The sequence below is a fragment of the Setaria italica genome, chromosome IV (assembly GCF_000263155.2).
Source record: "Setaria italica strain Yugu1 chromosome IV, Setaria_italica_v2.0, whole genome shotgun sequence".
Taxonomy (NCBI): domain Eukaryota; kingdom Viridiplantae; phylum Streptophyta; class Magnoliopsida; order Poales; family Poaceae; genus Setaria; species Setaria italica.
The window spans coordinates 11,669,080-11,697,036 of record NC_028453.1 but is presented as its reverse complement, the minus strand read 5'-3'; the positions used below and the strand labels follow the sequence as shown (position 1 = coordinate 11,697,036).

Sequence of the window (27,957 nt, the reverse complement as noted above, 5' to 3'; positions counted from 1 at the left end):
AACGAAATATGCAAAATCTAGTTTAGATTTGCTAACCTGTATATGCATTACATTCCAATTTGCAATCACTGCTTGGAGAGATTATCTGAGAGAGAAGATGGAGAGAAGAGGACGGGATGGGAGCTCTGCCTCTTCCCCTGCCCACCTTGTCGCCGCTACTCGCGGCCTCGTGGTAGTTTGCTCGTGCTTGCTCTGATGTCGTTGCACGCGGAAGCCTCACAGCTGCACATGAGCCTTGTCATGGTCGTCACTGCCCGTGCCGCCCCGTGGCTTGGCCTCGCGCACAGCGTGCAACCCCTAGCCCGTGCAGCGGCCTTGCTGTGGGCGTTGTCATCGCCTGCGCTAGGCCGGTAGCCATGGCCTGCACGGGGACGCTTGAGCACGGCCCCACCGACTGGCGGCTGCTACCGGCTACCAGCTCGCTGCCGCTGCCCTTCTTGGCGTGCGGATTGGGTGGAGAGAGAGGGAACGAGAGAGACGAAGGATAGAATATTAGGTGGTTCTCACTCAAAAGAAACTGTGGATTCTCGCCGCCGGCCACCAACACGAAACCATGGGGAGAAGTAGTTTCTACGTGTAGTGTCCAGTAGTGTCCAGCTGATTTTGGCATCATGGACTCTACCCATAGACTCTGGGTCAACTAAGGGGGTGTTTGGATACTGGGTACTAAACTTTAGCAATGTCACATCGAATATTCGGATGCTAATTAGGAGGACTAAACATGAGCTAATTATAAAACTAATTGCAGAACCTGTGCTAATTCACGTCTCCCTCGCCAAGCGCTCCCGCATCATCGAGCTCTCGCGCAGGTGAGGCCCGCCGCCCCCGCCCCGTCTCGCCATCTCCCTATCCATCGGTTCCCTCTGTGTCTGTACGCGCAGCGAGCGGGGGCGGCGGGTGCTTGCGCCCGCGTGAGGGAGAGGGTGGCGGAAATTTGGTGGCGGATTTGGGCGGGTTGAGAGAACGTATTTTACTTTCGGCGAAATGGGAACGTTCTGGATTATCTGGCCATTTGTAGCTGTCCACTTGTCGATTTGATTTAGATTAACAGTTTGTCAAGAATCTGCGCAAGCTGAAATGAATCAACGATACGCAGGCAATACAGTCAAACCTGAATAATAGTATAATGCTAGTCTCCGAGGGTCTAGGAATGGGCTGTGGCCCCTGACAGGCTCTGATCTTTGTGAAGTGCCCTGATCGAGTGATGCCGTATCTATGTCGTGTGCTCGTGTGAAGAATTTGGAAGATCAGATTCTGGGCGTGAAGACTATGTAGCTTTGTATATGACATCATGTGAGGTTGTCATACCGAAGGTGTTTGTTTCGGGATGAATGTTTATTTTTCAAGAACAGTAGTAGTGGGTATGTATGGACACGTTTCATCTGTAGCAGATGCGCTTCTTGTGTGCTCCGGGATGTCCATGGTTTTGAATGTAGATTTGAATTTGAGTAAAAAGTAGCATGTGTTGATGTGCTTTATGTCCAGTGATGCACTTCTAGGTTTTGGTTGGTAGTGCTTGTGGCATGGATGTTTTGGTTCGTGACAAGAATTAAAATTTTAAATGAAATTGCTGGGTTACCCTAAAATTATTTCTCATTGCCAACGGGTGATGCAACACATTTGGCATGGCAGAAGAGAAAGAAAAGACAACAAGATTGCCTAGAAGTTCCACGGTGGCTTATGATCAGAGAAAAATTGAAAAGTTTAAATCAATTTATAGAAGCAATCAGAGTGAGTAGAATTTATGACTTATGAGCAAGTTCTTCATCTTTAAGGAACACACAATTGTTGAATCAAAGAGTTACAATTTCCTGAATTAACATAATCTTCTACTAGAAATAACCTGTTGAACACAAATTAGTGTCTTCTTTCAGAATTCAGAACCAAGAGCCAGATGTTTCTTTGCTGTAGTATATAATTTCTCTGTAGCTTTTTTTTGGGCACTTTGTTCTTTGGAAGACATAGTGCATGGTGCATCTTATAAATAGCTTATGCACTCTCTCAAATGAAATTTATAATTTTTGTAGGTTACGGCACCGAGGACCTGATTGGAGCGGTTTACACTGCCATCAGGATTGCTATCTTGCACACCAGCGGTTGGCTATTGTGGATCCCACATCTGGAGACCAGCTGTTGTACAATGAGGACAAATCGGTTGTTGTAACGGTCTGTATCTGGGTTGGAAATACAATTTCACAGTATCCACTCATTTCTTTGTGCTAACTGCAGATTTCATTTCGACAAATGACTTTTTCATTGTTCTGCTTTTGGTAGCTGTCAGCTGTTTCCAAAAGTTTGTTATGGGGTTTGCAAATGTCATCATTGGGCTGAGCGTGCCTTAATGCATCATTATATTAATTATTAACCCACCAGAAGTCTTGATTGAACTAAATAAACTAGAGGAAATATGTTTCTGTTTGTGTATAGTTACATCAGAACAACAACTTATCGTCTGGTTTGTGTTTCCAGGTGAATGGAGAGATCTATAACCATGAAGAGTTGAAAGCTAAGTTGACAACTCATAAATTCCAAACTGTCAGTGATTGTGAAGTTATTGCCCATCTTGTAAGTTGCATATCTATTTCTTACGCCCTTTCTTTATCTTCATCTTAACATCATCCTCTATAAATAAGCCTGCTTAATCTCCGCATTGAGACCTTTTAATGTTGCTTTTAAACAGTACGAAGAATATGGGGAAGAATTCGTGGATATGTTAGATGGCATGTTCGCATTTGTTCTTCTTGATACACGTGATAAAAGCTTCATTGCAGCTCGTGATGCTATTGGCATCTGCCCATTATACATGGGATGGGGTCTTGATGGTATGTATAAAGAATAATTAAATTTCTGTCCTGTGCAGAAAATCAGGTGTGTTATTCATGTTTATCCATCTCAAATTTTATTTTCAGAAATTTGTCAATGGTGAATTTTGTTGTTATATTATTGTTGGCAGTAGTCAATCAGTGCTTGAAGGTCATGGTCCAAAAATCCTGGTTGCAACCAGCCAGTTACTGCCACGAACTTTAGAAACCGCACAGAAGATTTTATTCAAATTTGAATTTTGAATGCTGATCTCCTAGTAAATAAATAGTAGAAAAAACACTTTCTATCAATTTCCATAATAAGTTGGAAAGAGCCAACAGGTTGGCAAATGTTCTAGATCTTACCATCTGGAATACAGTGCCTCCAACTGATAGGAATTATCTAACTTAGTGTTCCGGATACGATGCTATTCTTTTTTAATGTCTGGGTGTGCACAAGAATATGCAAAATTTGGCCTTTATATGAATTTTGTTTCTGGAAATTGTAAGTGGTACTTGCAAGCCCATAGGTAACAATGAATTGTCTGCATTTGTTCCTGGTGGTTAGATCCTGCTTGCATGCAAGGAAGATGCCAGATTGGTTATTGGCACACTGTATTCTTGGAGGTAGGAATGTGGGGGTATGACCAATATTGGTATGTGCATGTCAATGAAATATCAATAGTTTTATGGACGGTTACTGAGACAAAACCACATAGTTGAAGAGCGGCTCTTGTGGGCCTTTTGGTTTTCATTACCAGTCTGGAAGTGGGATTATCACTGCTAAAGTCTTTTCTGTTGCCCAATAACAAAAACAGAAAAAAGTACTATGTAGCTATGTTATTTAGGGAAACTATGTTCTTGTATTTGAAGAAGTGTTCTTTATACCCTCTTTTCTTCTTTAATATAATGATAGCAGATCTCCTGCGTGTTCGAGAAAAAAACTGTTACTATTTTCTTCTTTTCTTCAATATCGGGAAATACGCGGTGTTGTGTTGTCACCCAACTCAATTCATCCAATTTTTCTTTTTTTTTGAATTTCGATAACTGCCACATGGCATTAATTCATACTGTTGTATGTTTTCAGGGTCAGTTTGGTTTTCTTCGGAGATGAAGGCATTGAGTGATGATTGTGAACGCTTCATAACCTTCCCACCTGGGCACCTTGTACTCCAGCAAAACAGGTTGACTTTTGTAGCTGACAATCCCATCCCAGCCATAATACCAGAATAAGTTTTTAGACCCTGCAGGAAAAAGCAATAAGCTACTATTTCCTCTGATCACAATTTAAAAAAATTGTCCATTTGGGCATGGATATGATCTCCAATGTAACAGTTTTGACTAACAGTATATATTATGAAAGTTCTTTTCATGGTGAATTTAAGAGTGATCAATCTTATGTTGTCGATCTATATGTTCTTTTAGATATTTATGGTCAAAGTTTAAAAAGTTTGACCAACAATAATCCTAAATGGACTTTATATTTGTGATCAGAGGTGGTACTTACATATAAAAAAAGGTAGTACTTATGTTGGAAATTTCCTTTTGTTTTGCATTCTAACCTGAGTTCTTATATCCTTTCTAGGTGGTCTAAGGAGATGGTTCAACCTACCATGGTTTCTAGAAAGCATTCCCTCAACCCCTTACAATCCTCTTCTCCTCCAAGGGATGTTTGAGAAGGCATTTCCTTTCCTGTTACCATGTTCTACTTTGATACCTATTGATACATAAAGTATAGTTGATTTGCAGTCTATGCAGTCGTCTTGTTTCATTTCACATCCTTTGATGCATATAGTAATAATTTATTGATATGTTTATGAATGCTGTATTTGTTTTAGTGCTAATCTATTTTAAGTTTTGATCTAACTTTCATGCTTATCTGTTGTATTAATGCCTCTGGTTGGGCAATGCTCAATTGCTTATCTGTATATCAGTTGATCTTGTATGTGCAATGGTTAATCCAGTATAATATGTGGTGATGTACTCAATGATGGTTCAATGTGTTGCTTTCTTCATTAAGAATTTAGATAGGTGACATGTTCGAAGTTATTGCTGGTTGGTTCTAAATTGTTTTGCTTACTAATCATTTACCATACCATCTTACATTATTTACAAATTTTGTAGTCTGTTACTAAGAGGCTGATGACTGATGTGCCATTTGGTGTACTCTTGTCTGGTGGACTTGACTCTTCTTTGGTTGCATCTGTTGCTTCATGGCACTTAGAAGAAACAAAATTTGCCAGACAGTGGGGAAACAAACTGCATACGTTTTGTATCGGGTGAAGGTAAGTTTCTTGTTTACCCTTAGTGCTGAGCATCATTTTTTGCCATCTTCTCAGTTTTATTTCGTTTTCTTGTTGCTTACTATTTTGACAAGAGTAAGGAATATCTACTGAGAATGATATAAGCAGAGGAACAATGTAATGGAATTCTTCTGCTTTCGTTCTTTCTAGGGTTCTCCTGATCTTAAAGCTGCTAGGGAAGTTGCTGACTACCTTGGCATTGTACACCATGAATTCCACTTTACTGTGCAGGTTCTCAATTTGTTTTTTCTTTGTACATCAGAAAAAACCTTTCTTTGAATTTTTTATGTACTGCTGTCAACAAAATATCAGGAGGGCATTGATGCCTTGGAAGAAGTCATCTACCATATTGAGACATATGATGTTACAACAATCAGAGCAAGTACCCCAATGTTTTTGATGTCACGCAAAATCAAATCTTTGGGGGTGAAGATGGTTCTTTCTGGAGAAGGCTCAGATGAAATTTTTGGTGGATACCTTTATTTTCATAAGGCACCAAACAAGAAGGAATTCCATGAGGAAACATGTCGGAAGGTAATGGAAGTTTCCACCGGAAATATGTTACTGTCCAAAGTTTTAAGCCAATAAGTACTCTTGAAGCATTTAAAGCAGAGTAGTACAAACATATTGCCTCTTTCAGTACAGTTGCTTAGTTATTCAATCGTGAATGCTGCAATTAGATGTACTTACAAGAGAATCTTTCCCCTGATTCTTTAGATAAAAGCTCTACATTTATATGACTGCTTGAGAGCGAACAAAGCAACTTCTGCTTGGGGTGTTGAGGCACGTGTTCCATTCCTTCACAAGAGTTTCATCAATGTAGCAATGGACATTGATCCTGTATGGAAGATGGTATGTTGATATGTATTGCAACAATATTAGGAATCTAATTTCGCTGTAATAAATTTCTTTGGTTCTAACCAGCACGATTGCTTTGTTTTGAATATTGCCTTGAAAATTTTAGATAAAACGTGATCTTGGTCGGATTGAGAAGTGGGTTATCCTAATGCATTCGATGATGAGAAGAGGCCCTATCTACCTAAGGTTGTTTGAAGTTTCTCTTGTTATTTTCATGGTGTTACTTTCTAAATCCTAGGTGCGGCAACTTACGTAAGTTTTACTTTCTGTGAATAGCATATTCTATACAGGCAAAAGGAACAGTTCAGTGATGGTGTTGGGTATAGTTGGATTGATGGCTTGAAGGACCATGCAAGTGAACATGTATGTCGTATTTCCTATGTTGAACGACTCAAGAAGTTTGTCCCTTTTGGACTTGCGGTTGATGTTTATTCTTTGTGTTTTCAGGTCTCAGATTCCATGATGATGAATGCTAGCTTTGTTTACCCAGAGAACACACCCACAACAAAAGAAGGGTACTACTATAGAATGATATTTAAAAAATACTTCCCCAAGGTCTGTAAGCTGCATTGCTCTTGCAAAGCTATTTCGGTCTGAAATAATCTTAAACCTGAAACAGTGCGTCTGCCCATCTACATAACCCTATGATTATTACAGCCTGCAGCAAGGTCGACTGTTCCTGGAGGTCCAAGTGTGGCATGCAGCACTGCCAAGGCTGTTGAATGGGACGCGGCCTGGTCCAAGAACAGTCTGGCCGTGCAGCTCTGGGTGTTCATGATGCTGCGTACGAAGATACTCCAGGGGCAGCTCCTGCAGCCGTTACAGATAACGGCCTCCGTCCAGCTATTGGTGAAAGCCTCGTGAAACCCGTCGCTCCAGCCAGTGCTGTCTAAGCAATGGTGAAAGTTTCTGTCGTCGCAGAAGAATGTTGGTTCACTGGTCATTTCATCTTCATATCATGCGGCAAAGTTCATTTAGTCAAGCAATGGAGATATGCTTTGTGCTCCATACTTGGCAGCATCGTGTTGGGTTTTCACTGTACACTGTTTGTTTGTTTATGGATTGGTCAAAGCGTTGTAAATATTTGTCATCCCCGTGACCAATTTTCTTTGGTTGTTTCTCTTAATCCTGTTGCAGATTGCTATCGTTAATCTAGTTTCCTGCTCCCTCCGTTCCAAATTATGGTCGTTTTGACTTCTCTAAATTCAATAGGTATTATTATGCATCCAAACACATACAATATTTAGATGAATAATAATATCTATGAATCTAAAAGAGCTAAATTTAGAATGGAGTGAGTAATTTGCACCCCACACATGGGGTTGTTTGTGACTTGTGCAGATTTATCTTATATTTTGTGCAACCAAGGTTTTCATTTCCTTAATCTGGAACTATGGTGGTCTGATCACTTACCAGTCATTCCAGTAGTGTTTATATTTAATAAAAGATCAACACCCAGACATACATCTGTGAGTTCTTACAGGGCAATGCTATTTCAATGACGGCTGATATGTTGATCTGAACACCGATCGCATCTATTCTTCTTGGGCTATGTGTATATTCACTTTTATTTTTTGATATGTTGACACATGAATTCTCCTTTTATTTTTTTTGCCGAACACATTTCGCATTTGCACACAAAGCTGTAGTATATTTATTATTATTTAAAAAAGTGCACAACAGTGTGATTTATGGAATATTCTTTTTTTGGACGAACCTGTCGAAGATTTTTTTACGATATTTTTTACTTGAGATTCTATTTTTAACTTGAGATTCTCGAGCGTTTTGGTGATGTAAATTCTGTAGCGCACTGTGGCCGTTGATTAGAAGACGCACGGTCGAGATCTAACAGCCGTAACCCATAGGCCATAGCAAGCTCGTCAATTTCCTTCCCCTTTCCCCAAGGAAAAAATTACTTTACGAAGGGTCGCGCTCCAATGCGACTGCCTCAGCCCAGCAGGCCTCCTCCTAGGCTCGTTAAGACCGCCTCCCAATCAGCGGTTCCGACCGTTTTTGTCCCAAAGGAACCTCCCCCAAAATCACGTAACTGATTGCTTTGCTTCAGAGGAGCAGAGCAAAGAGAAGGGCGGCGCCGCGACTGGATCCCACGCCGGTGGCGACCATGAGCATCGGAGGAGCGGAGAGAAGGGGTCGCCGTCGCGATTGGATCCCACGCTGGTGGCGGCCGCGAGCATTGGAGGAGCGGAGAGAAGGGGCCGCCGCCGCGACTGGATCCTACTCCGGCGGCACCCGCGAGCACAGGTGGAGGGGAGGGGACTCGTCAGGGTTGCCTTCGGCGGGGGGAGGGGGGGAGGCACCTTCTGTTCGACGCTTGCGGGCTTGCGACGCAGACCAGATGCCCAAGGTGACTGGGAGCACGGGAGGGCAGGCTGACACCGTGACGGTTGCGGCGGGACGCAAGGGCACTGATGCTAGGCGCACGGCCTCCTTCAGCGACAATCCTAGGTGAGAACTCCTCTCCCCAGCCTCCCAGCGACACACACCCTCGCATGGTTACTCATCCCCTGTCGGATTTTAGGTTTTATTTTTGGGGGGAAGTCCCAGGAAGGAAGGATAGACAACTTATTCTTATGGTTTAGCGACTTGTCAGTAACTTCTAAAAAAAAAGCCACTAGTTTTGCTTTTACCTAGTAATTTTCGCATGCTCACTCATCCTCCCGTCGTTTCTTTGGTTTGATGTTGGGGGAAGGGGTATGGGGAGAGACTTTGTGCGAGGAACGATCATTAGGAGAGAGTTCAAATATGTTGCATTTTTAGGGAGATAATGCACAACACTATATTTTTACTTTCTGTTCCATGGCAACTTATTCTCATGGTTGGTAGCAACTGACAAATACAACTAGTCTGATGGAGTTTAGTTATGTTTTTCATTTGTCAATTCCCCTGCGTGGACACTAGTTTTTTGAGTTATGTGGTAGTTCGTTCTCTGAATTAATGGTATAACCCCCTAACGCGCAAACTAGATGCCATTCAACTGATCTGCACTGCATAATTTTTTTTACAGAATGGGAACAAAGCACAAATTAGATGCCATTGTTCCAGCCCCCTCTCCAAGAAGAACGACTAGGGCATCTTAGTGCAAAATTCCCAGGACTCACAGCTTGCAGAGGTAGGACAAAGAAGGCAAACCAGAAGACAATGTGCTAAAGGGATTGGAGGAGAGGGCAATGTAGAAAACGATATCAAGGGGAAAGGGAAAATTGAACAAGGTGATCAACCGAAAAAACAGATCCGGTAACAATTATTGCACCAACCCTTCTTGCACCATTTTTGTTGTGATAATTCAATCACCATCAACTTATCTATTGCACAGCAACGTATGAACCTTATAATCCCCACTCCAGCAACTTATTAATACGTACTCCAGCAATCTACTAATTACTTTTCCTTTTTTTTCAAGGATGTAGTTCTGCAAGCAAACTCATCACCATCAACAACAATTTGGATGATCGTCAGAAAGAAGAATCATAGGAGTGGGGTTTGGTGGCCTACTGAAGATCAAGTGCATTTACGTACCTGAGAAATTGTCCTCCTGGCTCATTAAGATTTTTGACATAGAGAAGTCAGAGTTGGTCATTCCATACAAGGGTAGGATCAAGGTCGACGACCAAGCTGTCCATAGAGTTTTCAATCTCCCTATTGGAGAGGAGTACATCGATTACGAGAAGAAGAGCGGCGCCGATACCTTTGTTGAGTTCTACAAAATCTTTGGCCACGAATAAGATCAGATACCACCCACATTTGTTGAAGCTGAAAAGTGGTTGTTAGGTGAAGGAAAGGGCAAAATCACTGACAGGTGGTTACAATATTGGTTAGTTTTTGCCATCAGCACCTTGTTGTGCCCGACATCAAGCACAAAACTATGTGCTAGAACTTTCCATTCAATTGCAAATCCAAACAATATCGCAAGCTACAACTAGTGCCAGCTCATCGTTGAAAGGCTCAAAAAAGGCATCACGGAGTTTAAGGAAAGGAATCGAAAGTTTGTGTTGGGTTACCTTTTCTTCCTAACTGTACGTGTATACTAATCTGTTCCCCTCTTTCTTTCTTTTTTCCATTCGCCACAAGTGATGATTTTTTATTTTTTTTGGCAGGTTTTATATCTTGATTCACTTGAGGTGGGACAGCTTGTAGACCAAGATGAGGAAACAAGAGCTGCTGTCTGGACTGGCACCCTTGTCAGCAAAGTTTGCTCCATGAATAGGCTTACTGACAATGATTTTGGCAAGCTACTGGTAAGAAAAACATTGCCCCCAATAACTTGTTCTTCATTACCTGCATCTTTTTGTGCTCATTACCAACAACTTGTGTATTTCATTTTTTATCAGCAACTTGTGCACATCACTCAGCAACTTTCCAACCTTTCCTTTTTACAGCTAAAATAAGAATACTCATGCTCAACTCAATCAATGCTCATACCACCAAGCAGTGTCCACGATTTTGTGAATTCAACTATGCCAGGAAACTCCATCACATTGGTAATTTTCCCTTGTAATTCCACCTACTCTTTTTTTCCTAGAGTTACTGCTTCACTAAAAAATGGGCACACATGTAATTGCAGAGCAGAGAGGCTTTCAAGGGTTTGTCGACTAATTTCAGCACAACCATCAACCGAGCTGTGCTGAACTTCACACTCAACTTATGCTAGGGTGGTATAAAGCAGCAAGGACATCATGACATTGCCCCATATACCAGCACAACTGGTCAAATCAACACGGCCGGTGCTGCTGCTGGGCAACCTAGCACCTCGCATGGGTTAGGAAGGATGAGCAATAAGGCAACCAAAAAGATACCATTGAAGATCCCCAAGGCAATAGATGAGCATGAGTTAGAAGAGAAAAGTGATACGCCCCCTGGTACTACTAAAATGGCGTACGATGATGAGACAGATGATGATACCGGTGGGACTCGTGAGCTTAGATCAAAAAGAAGACAGGATAGCCCCAGGGCACAAATTGATGAGGAGAAGAGCATTGATGCAGCTCAGAGCAGCAGTGAGGAACCAGAAGACTATGGTGAGCCGGAGGACAGTGCACACGGAGATTGTAGCGAAGACGGTTAGGTGGTCACACAAGAAGCAGAGAACGCTGGTTCACAGAGCCACACAACTGTTGTTGACAAACAAGGTAATATAACTGGTACACAGATTCTCTAGCAACTTATAGCCAGGTTAGTTTGCTCAAGTAGCAACTTATGGGTATTTTTTCCACAGCAATTAAATTTTATATTTCTTCCACTCACTTGCTTTTATATTTCTTATTGTTTGAAAATAACTTTTGACAGTTCAAAGCAACAACAAAGAGGGACACGCCAATGAAGACTAACAACATTCGATAGAGAGCACAAAAGAAAGCCATGAAGGCCACAAGGATGGTCACACAACTATTGGTGACAAACAAGGTAATAGAAAAGTTGCTTTTTATAATTTAGGGTCAATAGTAAATTTATGCCAAGTCAGCGCGTTCAAATAGCAACTCCATGTAGCAAATTATATTCAAATTCAGTGTGCTCAAGCAACAACTTATAAGCAAATTCAGTGTGCTCAAGCAGCAACTTATGTGTATTTTTTCACAGCATTAACTTTATTTTTTCTTTCCACTCACACTCTTTTTCCTTGCTTTTTGAAAATACTTTCGCCATTGCAAAGCAGCAACAAAGAGGGGCACACCAAAGTCTCTAATGTTGACAGAACAAACAAGGAAGATGTCCAACAAGATTTGATAGAGGGCAAAAAAGAAGGCAATCAAGGCGATAAGGATGGCCACACAACTGCTGGCGACAAACAAGGTAATAGAATGTCTGCTTTTTAATAATTTTAGGGTCAATAGCAATAATTATGCCAAGTCAATTGTGCTCAAATTGTAACTCATACAACAAATTTCTTTTTTGATAGTGGAAATCAACAACAAAGAAGGGCATGCCCATGCTCCTACTGCTGATGAAACAAGCAAGGAAGATGATGAACAACCTTTGACAGGGGGCACAAAAGAAGGCCATGAATATTTGACACCCACAACACAAGCAACACCCGCAAATAGGGTTAATGAAGATGCTCAAGGAAACCAAGGCAGTGTGCACAAGGTCAGAATAATAGCTAAGCCTCGAACGCATCCACTGATGAATATGAAGACCTCACGCCACCAACACCCACAAATGAAAAAGGATTTTATGCGGGCATGTCGTTGCTTGAATTTATGGCCGGACCACCAAAAGAACGAGCCAAGAGGGGACCTTCAGAACAACTTATGTTTCAGCAGCCAGAAATCTTAGAAACCCGCACACACCTTAACCTAGGGAATATTATCACCAATCTAGCTGAGATAGAGCTTGGAAACTCAGGGATGCAGCCGACACGGCTAATGAACTGAATATGCCACTGAAAGAAGCAGCCCAGAAGGTTGAAGCTAAAATAGTCCAAGAGGAGACAGCTGCCCTTCCACTTCCCCAAAGCAAGGTCAAGTCAGGAAGGACCAAGAGAAGTGCACAAAGGACATATTTTCCTTTAAGGAAGCAGCTCGCCAAAAGAGTAAAGCCTGTTGGCAATTTGCCGCCACTTGCACCAAAACCAAAAAAGATTTTAGAAAAGGAAGGTGGGGTTGCATCTAGACAAGACGGGTCCGATGGCGATAGAGAAAACAAGCAAAAAGATGCGACACCCACCAACGAAAGCATCAGCCCAGATGGTGACAGAGAAAATGATGCAAGGGTAGTAGTGTATGCCCGAAAGCATAAAGATACTAAGGCAGCCGAAGTGGAAAAGGCACCACAAGCAGAAGATACCCTTCAAAAGGAGACAACAAACATGATAAGACAACAAACACAGCTAGCAACTTTACCAAAACTTTGTGGAAATTTCTAACAACTTTATTGTTTTTTCTATGCAGCAACTTAACAAGATTTTGGATGTGCCTGGCAGCAAAGGAAAGCATAGGGAAGGGTGTAGTCATGTTCCTCACAGTGATGCAGAAGATGTAAGTCTTTGAAGAAGACATTTTTTTTTCTAAAAAGTAAAAACGAACCCCCATCTCCCCCGATAAAATCAGGAAGAGCAAAGGTTTGAAGGACGCTCTAGATACTCCAAGCTTCCCCCTTGGATTTGATGATGAAATAAGCAATAGTCCAAACAAATCAACAGGATCAAGATCTATCACTAGGTCAATGCTGGAACAGGCCTATGAACAAGCAATGAACAAGAAGATTGGAGAGCAAACAACCGAACAGTAGGTACAGGAACTAGAAGACGAGCTTATTCTAAAGCACGTGCCAAGGTAGGAAACGGATGATTTGTACATGGCACTATGCAATTACAACAGGTTTCAACCTACCAGCGACACGAGGTATGCGCACCCCTACACAACTCACACACACATACTCCGGCAAATCAGCATTTTTTTTAACCACTACAACTATGATGCAACCCTATTTTATTCAAATCCAATGAGATCACGGCCACTGCAGGTGAAATAGCAAATGGTGTGCTCATGGGCAGATCACTAGACACCTGCTTCTCCATATAGGTACCTATGTGCTATCACAAGATCCATATCAAAAGAGGAAGAAGATAATGTCTCCATGGGTCGAGGTAAAACATTAATCTTGCTTCACTTTTATTTTATTATATTAATGCACATCATCAACATCATCTTCACTTTTCTTTTCTTTGTTTTTGGTTGTTCTTTATCATTACTCGAGCAGCTAAGAATGATGTCAGATGGGATGTACAACAAGTTTGTAGAGAAAGCTTTCGACTTTCTGAACGCAGACTATAACATGGTAATTACTCATGCACCCATTTGCATTTTTTCTGCACCCAAATTAGGAAATAGCAGTCCCTGGGGCCAAAAAAAAATCAGCAGCAACATGTGCATATCATCCAGCAACTTTACCGTATTTTATGAATTTATCCAATTTATCCAATAGATTCTATTCCCTATCCACCAAAGCAATGAGAATGAACCAAAGGGAGATGGGCACTGGTTCACAATTGTGGTAAACATGGAAGCTAAGAAGTTCCAAGTGATTGACTCTTTGAGGGCGCCAAGCAATGCTGAATTGAGAGACAAAGCGAATAAGGTCCGCGCCAAAGTGATCACATTGTGGAAAAAGTACACAGCAAAACACATGGGATGCACAGTCCCTACAATCTACTTGTTTGAGCTAGAGTTTATCACAGGTTTCAAGCAATGGAATGTAAGTAAAACAAGTTGCTGCAATCCCAAAAATAACTTCTTTTCTTGCCTTTTTTCTCTATTTTTCTTGGAATGCAACTTTTCTCTCCCTTTTATCCTAATTTCCCCCCATTTTTTTTCTAGACATGACTATGGACCTTTTACTCTTAAGGCAATGCAATGTTGGGATGGGAGCAGGTTGCCCAAGCTTATAGGATACGGCGAGTTTAAACTGAGAAAAGACATGCTTTTTGAGTGGATAAACAGCCCAACAAACAAGATAGATTGGAGGAATTGTCTCTTATCTAAAATGAAAAGCAAAGTAAGTTTAAACTGTTATATTTCATATACAGGCTCTATTTTTCCTTACAAAAAAAAATATTTTGGCCCAAGCAGCAACTTGTTTACTACATACATACAGCCCACCACACAACAACTTGTGTGCTAAATGCATTCCCTCAGCAGCAGCTTGTTTACTACATACAACAACTTATTTTTTGGTTCTGCCATCTGAACTTATCCTCACTTTTTTTTTGTTTCTTTGAGAACATGGGAACTTAGCTTCGCAGAAGACAGCAACTATGTAGACAAAAAGACAAGCTTTGCATGGAATCCATGGCACGTGAAAGATGTTTTTCTCATTTCTTTTATGCCCACTCTGTGTATTAAGTAGAAGTGTAATCTTCACCGGTTGTGTAATCTTCACTTTGCATGGAATCCTCACTGGTTTCACTCATAAGTTTGCACATGAACTTTTTATTAACTATGTACACACTACGAAATATGAAAAGTGTTCCACAGTTTGTGGAAGTTCTTGAGCAAATATATGATCCCCATAGAATGCTGCCTTTGTTCCCATAGAATGCAGCCAGATTGCCGGACTATTTGTGGCAACCACGCAAATTAATTGCGGATTGTAGATTCATGCAGTCAGATTGCAGAGGATAGTATTAAAGAGGAAGGAGTCACATGATAAATAATTACATTCTCTTTTTCGCAAACCACATATTTGTATACTCAAATATTAATCCTACTAAAAGTAACTTATAACTTATAATCCAACGAGTTTCTAACAAAACAATAATCTTTTTTTTTCTCATCACACTACTAGCTTTGCATTAGGGGTTTATCAATAAGCTCCTTTGTACGTTTCTTTGCTAGCTTGGACAGACAATGAGCTCTAATATGTTCAATAGATTCACAATAGCCACACAACTTCTTAGTTGGTGAGACGAGATCCAGCCCGGTCCTCAACCTTTTTGATCTTGGGCGCCCCTGCCTTTTGGTTATTGGCAGATCACCAACCACTGCAACAACACCCCCCGAGCCAGTGGCAAATTGAAAATGTAATAAATAAGTTGCTATCATTAACCCAAAGTTGATAGCCAAAATGAATAAAAGTTGCAGCAGAGATAAACACTTTTTCATTCATAAGTTGCTACCATCTCAAAGAATGCTGCTAGAAAAAAATGAATTTAACTTGCATTCCTACCAATAGGGTTTGAAGGTACAGCAGCAGCATCCTGGGTAGCAGATGCACTTGCTTTCTTGCACTGCTTTTTGTGTTGCCTTGAGCCCGCAGCACTAATGGATTGCAGCCTTGAATCAATACTTGATGCTCTCCTCTTCTTCAACGCAGTAAGTTCAGACTGCATCGTAACCATATGCTTCGAAACTCTACCGTAGCCCTCGTTGTTGCCCATGAAAGGTCTAACAATCTTTGTAAAGCCGTTGTAAATCCTGCTATAACGAACAATGTACTTCCCCTGGCTTTGCAAGCTGCTGTGCGTGCAGCGACTCACTAACAACTTCAATATCATCTTGATCCACTACCTCAGTTGACCATCTAGGTAAGATGTACTGTTCAGGCACCTCACGAACAGCAAGCGTATCAAACACTTTCATTACGTGGCAACACAACACACCATCTCTCTAGAATTTACAGCAAGTGCAGCTATACACACCCTCCGACTTGTCTATGGTGACTTTGAATGTTCTAGTGCCGTACAGCGGCTCTCGATAATATTTGTATGAAACAACATCTATCAGATTATCCCCCTCGACGCGAACAATATAGTAGCTGGAGCTCATATAGGAACAAATTGAACAGCTTCCTTGTGTAAACCTTCTTTATTTGGCGCTCCATAGGGTGACCCGTCAAGTAGTGGGGGACTTTTGTGACCGTGTTTGCCTCTTGCAAATCCTGCTTGCCAAAAATCCTCCACTGAATCTTCCTATACTGCTGAATAGAGTTGTAAATTGAGTTCTTTGGGTTCACATAGCGCTTCAGGACAACATTGAAGCCTTCACTTCACGCCGTGATCTGGAGGAAGGGGAAAAAGTACTGCATGAAATAAGCCGGGACCCAGCTATGCCTCATGTCATACAGATGCTTGAATCTCATCATCATTCAAGCCATGTTTATCCAAAAACACTTGCCACTTGCCCTCAAATTCGCTTGGCAAGAAGCTGTTATCAAGACAATCCTTGAAGTCATCAGATAATTCTTGCTTGCCATTCAAAAAAGAACCCATGGTCTTACAGAATTCTCCATGATGTGCCACTTACAATTCCTATGGATTGATGTGGTGAAAACTTCACCAATAGCAGCTTTCATTGCAAGGTCCTGGTCAGTTATGATAGTTATAGGGTCTTTCCCACCCATTGCTTTCTTGAATTCAGTAAACAACCATATAAAATCATCGGTCTTCTCATTTCTCAAGAACCTGCAACCCAGCTGTATAGTTAAGCCATTCCTATCAATCCCTGAGAGTTTGTTTTTAAAAAATAAATTAGAGCTAACAACCAAAACTAAAGTTGCATATATTTTGCAAGTAGCAACATTTTTTTCAGAAGAAGCAACTTATGGGTAACCATAATATCATTTTGTATATATTTGAAGCAGCAACTTATGTTCAATCATACAACAAATCAGTAATGGCATATCTTTTTCAACAGCAGCAACTTAAATTTGGTTCAGTCACATAGAAATCCAGCGGTGCAATTTTAGAGCGAAGCAGATTTGGGGTGGGGGGGGAGGGGGGTTATTTTTTACCTATGAAAGGTGTACATGGCATATTGTATGCATTTATCAAATATGTCGTGTCAAAAGATATGCAATTGTCGTAGAGCTCATACGCCTTCCTTGCTGCACCATCCACCCAAAATAAATTCTCAACCCTATCCTCGTCATCGAGAGTGTAATTGTAATAGAAGTCAGGATCTTCCTTCTTCAACTCCTCGAAGTAATCAAGTGTGGCCTTCATATCTTTGCCTTTATTTTCAGCACGGTACTCAACACGCAAATTCTTGGCGTCACCCTCTATGTATGGGCAATGCACAATGCTACCGTACAACTCGCCCATTATCTGATAAGCTCGTGTAGTTGTAATGTTGCAGCCATGGAGTAGGTTGATGAACTCCCTTTCCTCACTTGGTATTTCTCAGTGGGAGTTAAGGTATTTTGTGAGCGAGAATTTTCTCACACAGTCATGATTGTGTTCTTTTTCAAAATGAACAACCTCCCACTGATTTTGGGATGTCTTCCTCACAATCATGCGAGCATGACACCGCCGGACTTAGCTTGCAGCACCTCTGAATCAAGCTATTGTTGCTACTGAACACCCCAGTTGCTACTGTTGGTACTGAACACCCAAGTTGCTGCTGGGCATAGGTGGACTGATAAGCTGCAACAATGTGGCATCTGGAGTAGGTACATGTGGCATCTGGAGTAGGTACAGGTTTAGGCAACAGGGCTTCAAACACCTCATCAATCTCATCATGCCCAACAACACCCACATCTGGAATGTCAGTAGTAGGCAACAACTCAGCATTCAGATCAAATAGACCTCAAAAAAGCGTCTTGGAACTGCAAAATAAAAATACAAACAAAAGGCTAGGATCAGGGATTGTAACACAAAACAGAAGTTGATACGTAAGAGAAAAAGAAATAAGCATATGCAATCCGTTAGTAACATAGGCACACCTAACATACGAATTGCTACGCTAGGAAAGCATAAGTTGCCACACCAAAAACAGATATGTTTCCTTGAGCTTAAATTACCATATCAGCCAAAAACTATCCATGAAACCTCCAAAATCATGCAGATTGTAACTTCTGACGCTAAATTGTAGCAAAGCACGACAAAATTACATAATATTTCACCACGAATAGGTAAATTTGTAGAGGCAATTTTCATTTTTATATATCCCCACAGAAGTGATCTTGTTTGCAGATGCAAAATCCAACAACGTCGAGGCAAATCGCAGCAAGCAAGGATGACAGATTTACCTTAATCCAGATTAGTTGGAGGGATTTGCCTTCTTCTCTAACAGGGATTTGCCCTTTTTTTTTCCACGGGTTGGGACGGCGGCGTAGTAGCAGGCGCTATTGCACAAGGGCGTAGGAGCGGCGCCAATTTGGGGAGGAAGATGGGGAGGGGTCGAGAAACAGTGCCGCGCCCTATAAATCACACCGCGGAAGACACCTCCCGCACCGTCTCGCCCCGCGGTTGTTGCTATTTTCGTTTTTTAGGAAGGCTACATGAGTGTTTGGATCTTTAGTCTGGACTAAAATTCATGTCACATCGAATATTCGGAGGCTAATTAGGAGGACTAAACATGAGCTAATTATAAAACTAATTAGTTCATGATTTGATAATGTGATGCTACAGTAAACATGTACTAATGATGGATTAATTTAGCTTAATAGATTCGTCTCGTGAATTAGCCTGCATCTGTGTAATTGATTTTGTAATTAGTATATATTAATACTTCTAATTAGTATCTAAACATTCGATTCGAGTAAATTTAGGAGCTGCTAAACAGAACATCGAAAGAGGAGGAGCGCAGGAAGGCAACCAGGCGGGTCGCGCGCTGCCCCCAAAGCGGGACGCGTCGCGCGTTTCCCCAACCGCCCTGTCTCGCCGCGCCGCAATGGCATCATCCGCCGCCCCGCGCGCGCGCCTCTCGCCGCCGGCACCCGCCGTCCGCCCCCCGAGGAAGCGCGGCCGCTCGCCCCCCTCCACAAGAAGCACTTCGTCGTGGCGCGCTTCCGCCGAGCACGTCGCGCCCCGCGACCAAATCAGCCGTTGGCGAGCCCCCGAGCGTGCCCCTGATCGCGTCTGGCGACAGTTCCGCCCGCCGCAGTCTGCCTTGCCCACCTCGCGGCGGTGGGTTTCCTCGGAGGGCGCCTCGACATCCTCCTCTGGAGGTATTCGTCGCTTTTACTAATCTAGCTTTTGCTTAATTTTTGGGAGAACATAGTTGCCAGTTGCCTCTGCTCACCAAGTGTTTGTCAATATGCCTGAGTATGGTCGCGACGTTGCTTTCTTATTTTATAGTTTTGCTATACTAGGAACTGGATAGGACATTGTTCACCAACTTAGATCGCTATTAAGGAATTTGCACGAATCAGCACAATTCTGTGCCCCCCTTTAAGTTGCGATATTTTTTCTGGTCGTCTGCCATGAAGCTGTATTGGTGCATATTATTTAGTGTGGAATTATGTTCTTGTATGATGGATGACACCCTTGCATTAGTTTAGTGCTTGTGCTTTGTTTTCCTAGATGCCTGCACAATCATGTCGTACAACATCTTGGCTGATTACCATGCAAGGAATCATCCTGACCTCTATCGGGATGTCCCTTGGGATGCAATGAGGTGGGATTCAAGGAGGCGGCTTATTATCCATGAAATTAGGCACTGGGACCCTGACCTAGTGTGTCTTCAGGTAAGAACTTACTAGTCTCCATGCTGGCGATGACATTTTCGGACTGTACTGCATAACACTTCGTTATCTGGAAGTTAGGAGGTGGATAGGTTTCAGGACATTGCTGCAGGAATGAAGAGCAGAGGGTATGAAGGTATATATCAGGTACATCACTTCTCCATAGAAATGCTACCGTTCAAATATTGCTGTGTTCCAGTTCTTAAGCGAAAGTTGTGTGATCATCAGAGGCGAACTGGAGATACTAGAGATGGATGTGCCATGTTTTGGAAGTCAAAACGGTATGAATGATGCATTTGGCCTTTGTTATATTCGTAATTCCGTTGATCTGAATAAAGTGGTATTTTCATCTTCTTTCTTTGTTTCCAAATGTAGGTTACGTCTGCTTGAGGAAGATAGTATTGACTTTAGTGAATTCAATCTCCGAAATAATGTTGCTCAAATATGTGTTTTTGAGGTACTTTAATTAGCATTTGTTAGTTCAAGAATAATTGCATGTATGCCACTCCTGTGCTGTGAACCTCAATTTGACTCATGATTGTATATTTGCTAAACAGAATATCAACAAAACCTGTCTATTACTAATTACAGAAACTGTTCCCTAATTGCCATAAGGTGTAAAGTCTGCTATTATTTTGAAGCTGTCTTTGTCAATTTAAAGCCAAGTAAATGGTGTTTTATTGCTGGTATATTGACCTTATTTTCTGTTTGTTTTTTTATCTGTTTACTTTTCAGCTTAATGGAACACACAAATTAGTACTCGGGAATATTCATGTTTTGTTTAATCCAAAGAGGGGTGATGTAAAATTGGGCCAGGTATATCTGTTTACTTCAGCCTCATTTATTCCCCTTTATATCCTTTATTAACAATTTCCCTATTTATATTGATATGATCATATTTACTGATGGCCTGATGCTAATAGAATGTATAGTTTTGACATTTGGGCTTAAAATAAGTTGCTTTCTTACCACCCAGAACATTACCCAATTCATTGTCCTCCCTGCAGATTCGCTTGCTACTTGAGAAGGCAAATGCTCTTGCTGAAAAATGGGATGAAATTCCTATTGTGCTTGCTGGTGATTTCAACAGCACACCTGATGTATGTTTCTATTTCCTCTTGACACATATGATTGTCTTATTTATAGCACAAAATGATGTGTAGCAAGTATCTTGTTATGCAATAGCAATGTGAACACACTAGTATTCATTAGTAATATTCTATAAATTAGTTATGTGGCCATAGTAGTGTGGTACATTAGGCCATCTCAAGTTCTTAATATGATATCTAGTTTAAAGAATATGTGTGCCTTTCTGATATGTTGCTGACATTGTTATTTCTTCTGCTATTTTGTTTTCTTGTTTCCTTCGAGAGCAGAGTGCTATCTACAAGTTCTTGTCGACAATGAAGGTAGAGTGATGCCTTATACTCCCTCCGGTCAAGAAAACTTAACCTGTTTGCAGCTTATATAGCTTGTCTGAAACAACAAGCTTTCGCGACCGGCGGTAGTAATTTCTTAGAAGTTATAGTTATCCCCAGTTATTACAAAATTTAACTTGCACGTGCATTGTGTTTGATTTTTGTGTCACCAGCTGAACATTTCTTTGCATGATAGAAGAAAGTTATCTGGACTTGATAGCTCTGAATTTGATCTATACGAGCTTTGTAGGTCAGCAGTCTGAATTTACATCTGATTGTAGAAGGCAGTTATCTTTATCTGCTCTGTTGGAGACTTATCTGAATATTTCTCGTAGCTCACTGAAGTACCAATGGAGTGATGAAGAAGTAAGAAATGCAACAGGGTATTCGAATGTCATGGTCGCTGAACATCCATTGAAGCTCAGTAGTTCATATGCTAATTTAAAGGTACCAGTTTGTGTTACTATATCTGGAGCACACCGACTTTTTTACATTTGGGCCTTTAAATGAAACTAATTGCTAGTTATCATAGGGAAATTCAAGTAATAGGGGTCTTCATGCTGAGCCTCTTGCAACTTCCTTTCACAAGAAATTTCTCGGCACGGTGGATTATTTGTGGTATGCCTCTAAATATCGTCTGCAGCTCCTTGTACACACACAATATGACTAAAGATTCTTTTATCAAAGGTATACTCATGGACTTGAATGCTCTAGAGTTTTGGACACGTTCCCAATAGGTGTTTTGAGGAGAACAAGGGGTCTTCCAACCAGGGTAATGCCTCGTCTGATATGCCTTGTAGTATTCTAAATGTATCCTTTGGGTGCATCAATAGTGTAAGCTTAAACTTCAGTGAGGCTTGAACTTGTGTTTGTTTTGCCTCTATATACTGATTATATTTCATCTCTAACATATGCCATATAAATTATCAGGAAATTGGCAGCGATCATTTGCCCATTATTGCTGAATTTGCCTTCACAGAATCAGTTGAAGATGATTTTGAGGAAGAAGATGATTCTGAGCAAGATAACGGGTCTGAGCAAGAAGTGAGCACGACGCAACATGCATATCTCTCCACAGATGATGAGTCCCGATGAAGTGAACTAGTGATCCAGTTGGTCAGAAGGTGTAGTGTCAATTATTCGAGAACTGGGAGCATGGTGGGCGTGGAAAGGGATCTGTCACTGGATCTGTCATGGCCCATAAACAGAAGTTCTTCATCTTTCATTCGGCTCGTGTCATGGGGTGCAGATGGAATTTAGCCCATTAACTTTGTCGGTGTAGTTTCTTTCTGTAGGGGAGGCAAATTCTGCTCCCCGGTGTAGCAGAATCAGGTATGTGAGGAGAAGAACCATATAGTGAACGATTTAGATGTGTCAACGAGAAAACGGTGAACAATATGTTCTAGCGAGATGAATTCATGCTTTGCTGTACTGATACAAGTTCACTGACAACCTCATCTGTGCATTGACAATACATGTTGTACTTCGGGGTTTTGCACTTGTACGAGTACGAACGGTGTCACGGTGATGACTACCATTTTTCTGTCTAATAAGGTCATGCCGTAGCATCGAAAGCGAGGTGCCAGGTGCCCATCAGTCATCAGAACAAATGCCCAAAGTCTACACAAGCCAAGAAAAAGAAACAGCCGCGCCAGGTGGGCCCCAAAATCAGTCCCGGGAATGAACGAGAGGCCACCCATGGATTTCGAAGATAGGGGGGCAGCCAATCGGAACCAAGCATCGAGCCACGTGTGCGCTCACCGCTCAGTGCGTGAGGCCAGCAGGGCACGGCCGAAGCATACGTGCACAATAACCGTCCCACTTTGGTAGGTAGAGCCAGCACACAGCAAGAGAGCAGAGCGCGAGCGAAAAAAAAGGAGAGGCCGAGAAGCGCTTCGGCTAGCCGTAGCGATAAGGGTAGAGTAGTAGCTGGTGCCACCGGCGGCAATGGCGGCCACGGCGTACTCCGTGGCGCTCCTCGGCGGCGCGCGCCTCCCCGCCGTCCCACGCGGCTCCGCCCTCCTCCCGCGCCGCACCGCCTGCCAGCTTCGCCTCCAAGGTATCATCATCGATCTCGGAGCAGATTCTTGTGGCAGCAGTTTCAGAGGAACACCGGTCACTGATGATGGTTTGTTTTGGCGATTCCCTCTGCAGATGCGCCGAGGCTGTCCCTGCTCCGCGTGAAGGCCGCCTCCGAGGACACATCGGCCTCCGGCGACGAGCTCATCGAGGACCTCAAAGCCAAGGTACGTGTGTTAGCTAGTATCTGTTGATGAACGCCTGCCTGCGGTGCAATCCATGAGCATGAGGCAATGTGACGTGGCTTTGACGTATCGTGCAGTGGGACGCCGTTGAGGACAAGCCCACCGTCCTCTTGTACGGCGGCGGCGCCGTCGTCGCCCTCTGGCTCACGTCCGTGGTTGTCGGCGCCATCAACGCCGTGCCGCTGGTACGTCGTCGTAGTGTTCGTGATGATGTAACTTCTTGTATGTGTTGGTGCGTGCTGCTCTGAATTGTGCTAATCTGTGATACGGTGTGGTTGATCGAGCAGCTCCCCAAAATCTTGGAGCTCGTTGGGCTCGGCTACACCGGCTGGTTCGTCTACCGCTACCTCCTCTTCAAGGTAATAACGAACCAATAACTAAACATATTTCGGCTGGAGAGCTAACGCACTAGAAATATTGAATTATCAAGGCATCTGGCTTAAATATAATCATTCCAACTTCGTAGCTGTTTTCCTTGCACTGGCAACGCGTGCATCTCGGCGTAACTTACAGAAATAAATTCGTCCTCTTTCCTTTTTGATTGCAGGAGAGCCGGAAAGAGTTGGCTACTGACATTGAGACCTTGAAGAAGAAGATCGCCGGAACAGAATAAGCGCTAGCTCTTGGGAGAGTTTTGGGTGGTTCTTTCTTCTTGGGGGAAAAATATTTAACGGGAGAACCGTCTGCTTGAGTACTACTGCCCATGTGTGCTATATATCTGTATACAAAGGAAGCTTTGTTGTGTTGTGCAGTAACATTGTAGTTTAAATGTATCGCACCACCAGTTTGTTTAATCTGTCTCTTCCTCTACCAAATTTGTGAGTACATGTACACACAAAATACATAAAACCAAGAAAAATAGCATGCGTAATCTATATCCACAAAGAAAATCTCAATATACTGTGATATATCAATAGCATCAAGGTACACTTATAACAATATTGAAAATTGTTTGGAAAATTAAATTGCATTTACTGTCACAGAGCAAATACTTCGAAAGTCGATGAATCGAAATCCATAACTTCCCCTAGATGATAGGATGGATAGAATTGTAAGAACTAACTTGCTATTGAAGAAAACTAATTTAAATAGTGCACTTCTGAACAGTTCTTGGTAGTTAGATATTGTCTAAAAGACACTAGTAGAGAATTGGCTTTCGATGCGCCCCCTTTTGTCCCGGTTTAAAGTTGGCTCGGGACAAAAGAGGGTGCGCCACGGTAGGCAAAAATGGAGGGGAGATTTACTCCCGGTTGGTATTTGCAATCGGGACTAAAGGGGGCATCCTTTTGTCCCGGTTGGAGGCTCCAACCGGGACTAATCTTTCAACCGAGACAAACGGTTGGAGTTTTTAACCGGGATAAAAACTCATCCCCATTATATACCAAGACAGAGGCCTTTCTTCCTCCTCCAGCCCGAGCCAGTCCACCACATAGACAGAGAGCTGAGCTTCACCTACTCTCCGGTGGTGCTGAAGCAAGGGAGGTGCTGCACGAATTTTTTTCCTCATTTTCGTGGGAATTTCACTCAGCCAACACAAGTGTTGTGAAGGTTTGCTACTTCATCCTCGTGTTATGCTTTGATTGATGCTTTGGAGATGGAAAGATTATTTGCTAGAATGTGATGAAGTAGAAAATGGAGGGGTATTTTGAGCTAGAATGTGAGGGAGATTGATGTGTCATATATAGTATGTATTCTTGCAGTAGGTTAAGAATGATGTTACCTTGTCTAGATGGTTTATCTTGTCAAATTCAATATGGTTTTTCAAATCCATACTTGTTGAACTTGCATACCGTGTTCATCTCTGTGATGATGTTCTCCACCGAGCAGCAACGTATGTCAAGAAGGAGGTTCGATTCTACGAGAAAGAGTGGATACGAACATCGTGACTGTGTCCCCTTTTTTGTAGCATCGAACCTCTTTCATGACAAAGTGCGGTGCCTCCCAGTTGAGGATATGCTCGCGAGATGATCACGGTCTTCAAGTTCAACAACTTTTGCAGTGCTAAGGTAAGAATTTTTGTACATAGATGGCTTTTGCTACTGGAGGAAGTGACTATGGTGGGGGCGATCGTCGTTCCTCTTTCGGCAAGGGGAAAATCATAGTTGGCCCTCAGCATAAGTCGAAGAAAATGAGCGTGTTGGAAAAAGGAATGCTTCGTTATTTGCAGAAACCTCATCAAGAAGCTGTTGCCGCGGGTCAGGAACCTGCTTTTGGTGGTCATTATGCTCCACCCTTAGTCCCGGGTGTTTCACATCCACTTAGTACTACCGTTTCAGGCGGCACAAATAAACCACAGGATGAGGCTGAGTCAGTGGAACCTTCGTCTTCACCGCCCAAGTAGCGTCTTCCTTCCGGAAACCTGCTGATTACTTGTATCCATCCCTGTATCAATCCCTGGATCAGTAGCTGATACAGTCCTCATTACAGTTTAGTATCAAAACAATAAAAGATGCTTAAAATCATAGAAAAAGGGTTTTCACCTTTACGTAGCGGAGAGCGGTGCAGTTACCCATTCCACAAGTATAATGAATTTAGAGCACCACTAGTCCTATTCCTGTATAATGAAAGCAAGTCTGAGTACACTCACAGCAAATCCTAGTGTTGAAATTATATTATATGCAGAGATGATCAAGGAGAGGTTATGAGGTTTGGTTTTATTTGAAGAAACTCATTTTATGCAGGGTGAGGTTAGTTTTGGTAAAGAATAGGAAGAAAGCATGTTCTTTAAGTTTTTGTCCCTGGAGGGGGAATCTTACCTCCCCTACCAGTTCCCAAATTTTAAGGAGCACCAGAGATCGTCAGGGTCCTTCTGGGACGGCTTATGCCTCATTCTAAATTATTCTCTTAGGGCCTTAGCCCCATCTTACCACACTCAAGTTATGATTTTAATCAACGGAAGCTTTGACTATGTGGGCTTGTAACCGTGAGCCTTGGCTATCCAGATATATTTATGACTCTGTGCGGAGGTGTACACTTTACCCATACATTCGGTCAGCCCATACCTCAGCTTTAGGCGGTACTGACCTACAAGACCCGTACCAACTGGCGTCTATTCCTAAACAACATTCCCTAGCTCCATCCAAAGATACTGTTGGGATCTAAGCAGGGGCCATACTACGTCCACACATGGACACTATCCTAGGAAAAAGATGCATCATAACTTGGCATACAATGCCACTAGGTCCTCTTGACCTCAACCTATGACCCATGCTGACCGAACCTAGGACTCTACGAAGGTCCTACTCCAGTCTACCTGTTGTCCACTGTGGCCCCTTGGGATGGTTTACTACGTTTCGCTGGTGGGGTGTGAATCAAGGCCTCACATGATTAGGCACTCCCGAAGGCTGTACCTTTTTATCACGCATGGCTATACATATCACTAGAAAGACTTTCCCACGAACCAATCCTTATATGACTGGAGTAAGCATTGGGACAAAATCCTCCAACGAGGTTGCTCCCTTACTCCCGTGTCCTGTCCTTAATGGTTTCTAACTCTTTGGTTGGTTTATTTTATTAAACTCATGCCTTTCAGGGTTTACCATGAAAACATAATGATTGTGATATTTATAAGGAATTCTATTTCTAAATGACACTCGATCATCGATCTAGTCATGACAAGGGTCATTAATAGGATTTCTGGCTAGAATTGGCTTCAAGTCAAGGCGAGGAAGGGAATAGAGGGGTTGTCCCTGTGGCTTTCAAAAATCATGCAAGTCCAATTATTACTTTGGTATATTTTATTATCTACATAAACATAGGATAAAAATATGATCAAGGGGTGGGTGCTAGGACTTGCCTTCATTAATGATCCTTAATTCGTCTCCTAGGTTGACCAGCGCTAGAAATTTCCACCGCCACATTGCGTTGATCCCGGAGAAGAAGCAACAAACCATGAACCTCCAGCGCCAAGTTCAAGAGGATCTCATCAAGAATTTTAGCGAATTTTCAATTTCTGACCTAGTCAGAGGCTGGGGGGACGAGTCCGAGTTCAACTCAACTTCTTCTGCCAGTCAGATTGACTTTCATGGGCTAGCACATAAGCCATCGTGCGAGTCAAACTACCACCCGAGTTGATTCCCGTTCGGACTCCGCAACGTGGCCACTATTTATCAGGCTGCCCAATAAAGATCACAATCCGATACAGATACAATCAAGGACCTCAACTACTACTCGGATTTGGACGAGAAGACTCCTTTATCAGGTCCGCAGTAGGGCCTGGTAATCATATCAACTCCCCAAGGCAGATTCATCTACTAGCCCAACATGAAGCCACCTGCTCTTGCCAAAGATGACGATTCGCGCCTTATCGCCTACCTTGACACTCTCCCGTACCAGGAGAGAGCTCCTCTGTCGCCCATCTACGAGGAAGGCGGCACCATGAAGGTCATCACTTCAA

The 27,957-nt window shown here is 42.4% G+C and overlaps 2 protein-coding genes and 1 pseudogene across 4 annotated transcripts; all 3 read left to right on the top strand.

The window, feature by feature from the left end:
• Positions 1–356: 356 nt before the first annotated feature.
• Positions 357–7,082, top strand: LOC101767996 (annotated as a pseudogene).
• An 11,914-nt stretch (positions 7,083–18,996) lies between these two features.
• On the top strand, positions 18,997–22,795 carry LOC101754586 (carbon catabolite repressor protein 4 homolog 3). Of its 3 annotated transcripts, none has more exons than XR_002677374.1 (12): positions 18,997–19,363; positions 19,719–19,882; positions 19,961–20,026; positions 20,108–20,160; positions 20,255–20,336; positions 20,615–20,695; positions 20,887–20,979; positions 21,256–21,288; positions 21,633–21,744; positions 21,830–21,915; positions 21,985–22,069; positions 22,228–22,439. XR_002677374.1 is itself a non-coding variant. In XM_022825901.1 (12 exons), exons 1-12 carry the CDS (start codon positions 19,733–19,735, stop codon positions 22,390–22,392), a joined length of 1,083 nt encoding a protein of 360 aa, XP_022681636.1. In that variant the 5' UTR covers positions 19,371–19,732; the 3' UTR covers positions 22,393–22,795. The 3 variants fall into 3 exon arrangements, 2 of the variants coding, with proteins under 2 accessions (XP_022681636.1, XP_022681637.1); XM_022825901.1 differs by lacking the exon at positions 18,997–19,363 and adding an exon at positions 21,471–21,547 and having other exon boundaries at positions 19,371–19,882; positions 22,228–22,795; XM_022825902.1 differs by lacking the exon at positions 18,997–19,363 and adding an exon at positions 21,471–21,547 and having other exon boundaries at positions 19,751–19,882; positions 19,957–20,026; positions 22,228–22,795.
• Positions 22,796–23,118: 323 nt separating this feature from the next.
• Positions 23,119–24,371, top strand: LOC101754192 (protein CURVATURE THYLAKOID 1A, chloroplastic). Its single transcript, XM_004965130.3, has 5 exons — positions 23,119–23,356; positions 23,452–23,543; positions 23,639–23,746; positions 23,849–23,920; positions 24,109–24,371. Exons 1-5 carry the CDS (start codon positions 23,245–23,247, stop codon positions 24,172–24,174), a joined length of 450 nt encoding a protein of 149 aa, XP_004965187.1. The 5' UTR covers positions 23,119–23,244; the 3' UTR covers positions 24,175–24,371.
• The last annotated feature ends 3,586 nt before the right edge of the window (positions 24,372–27,957 follow it).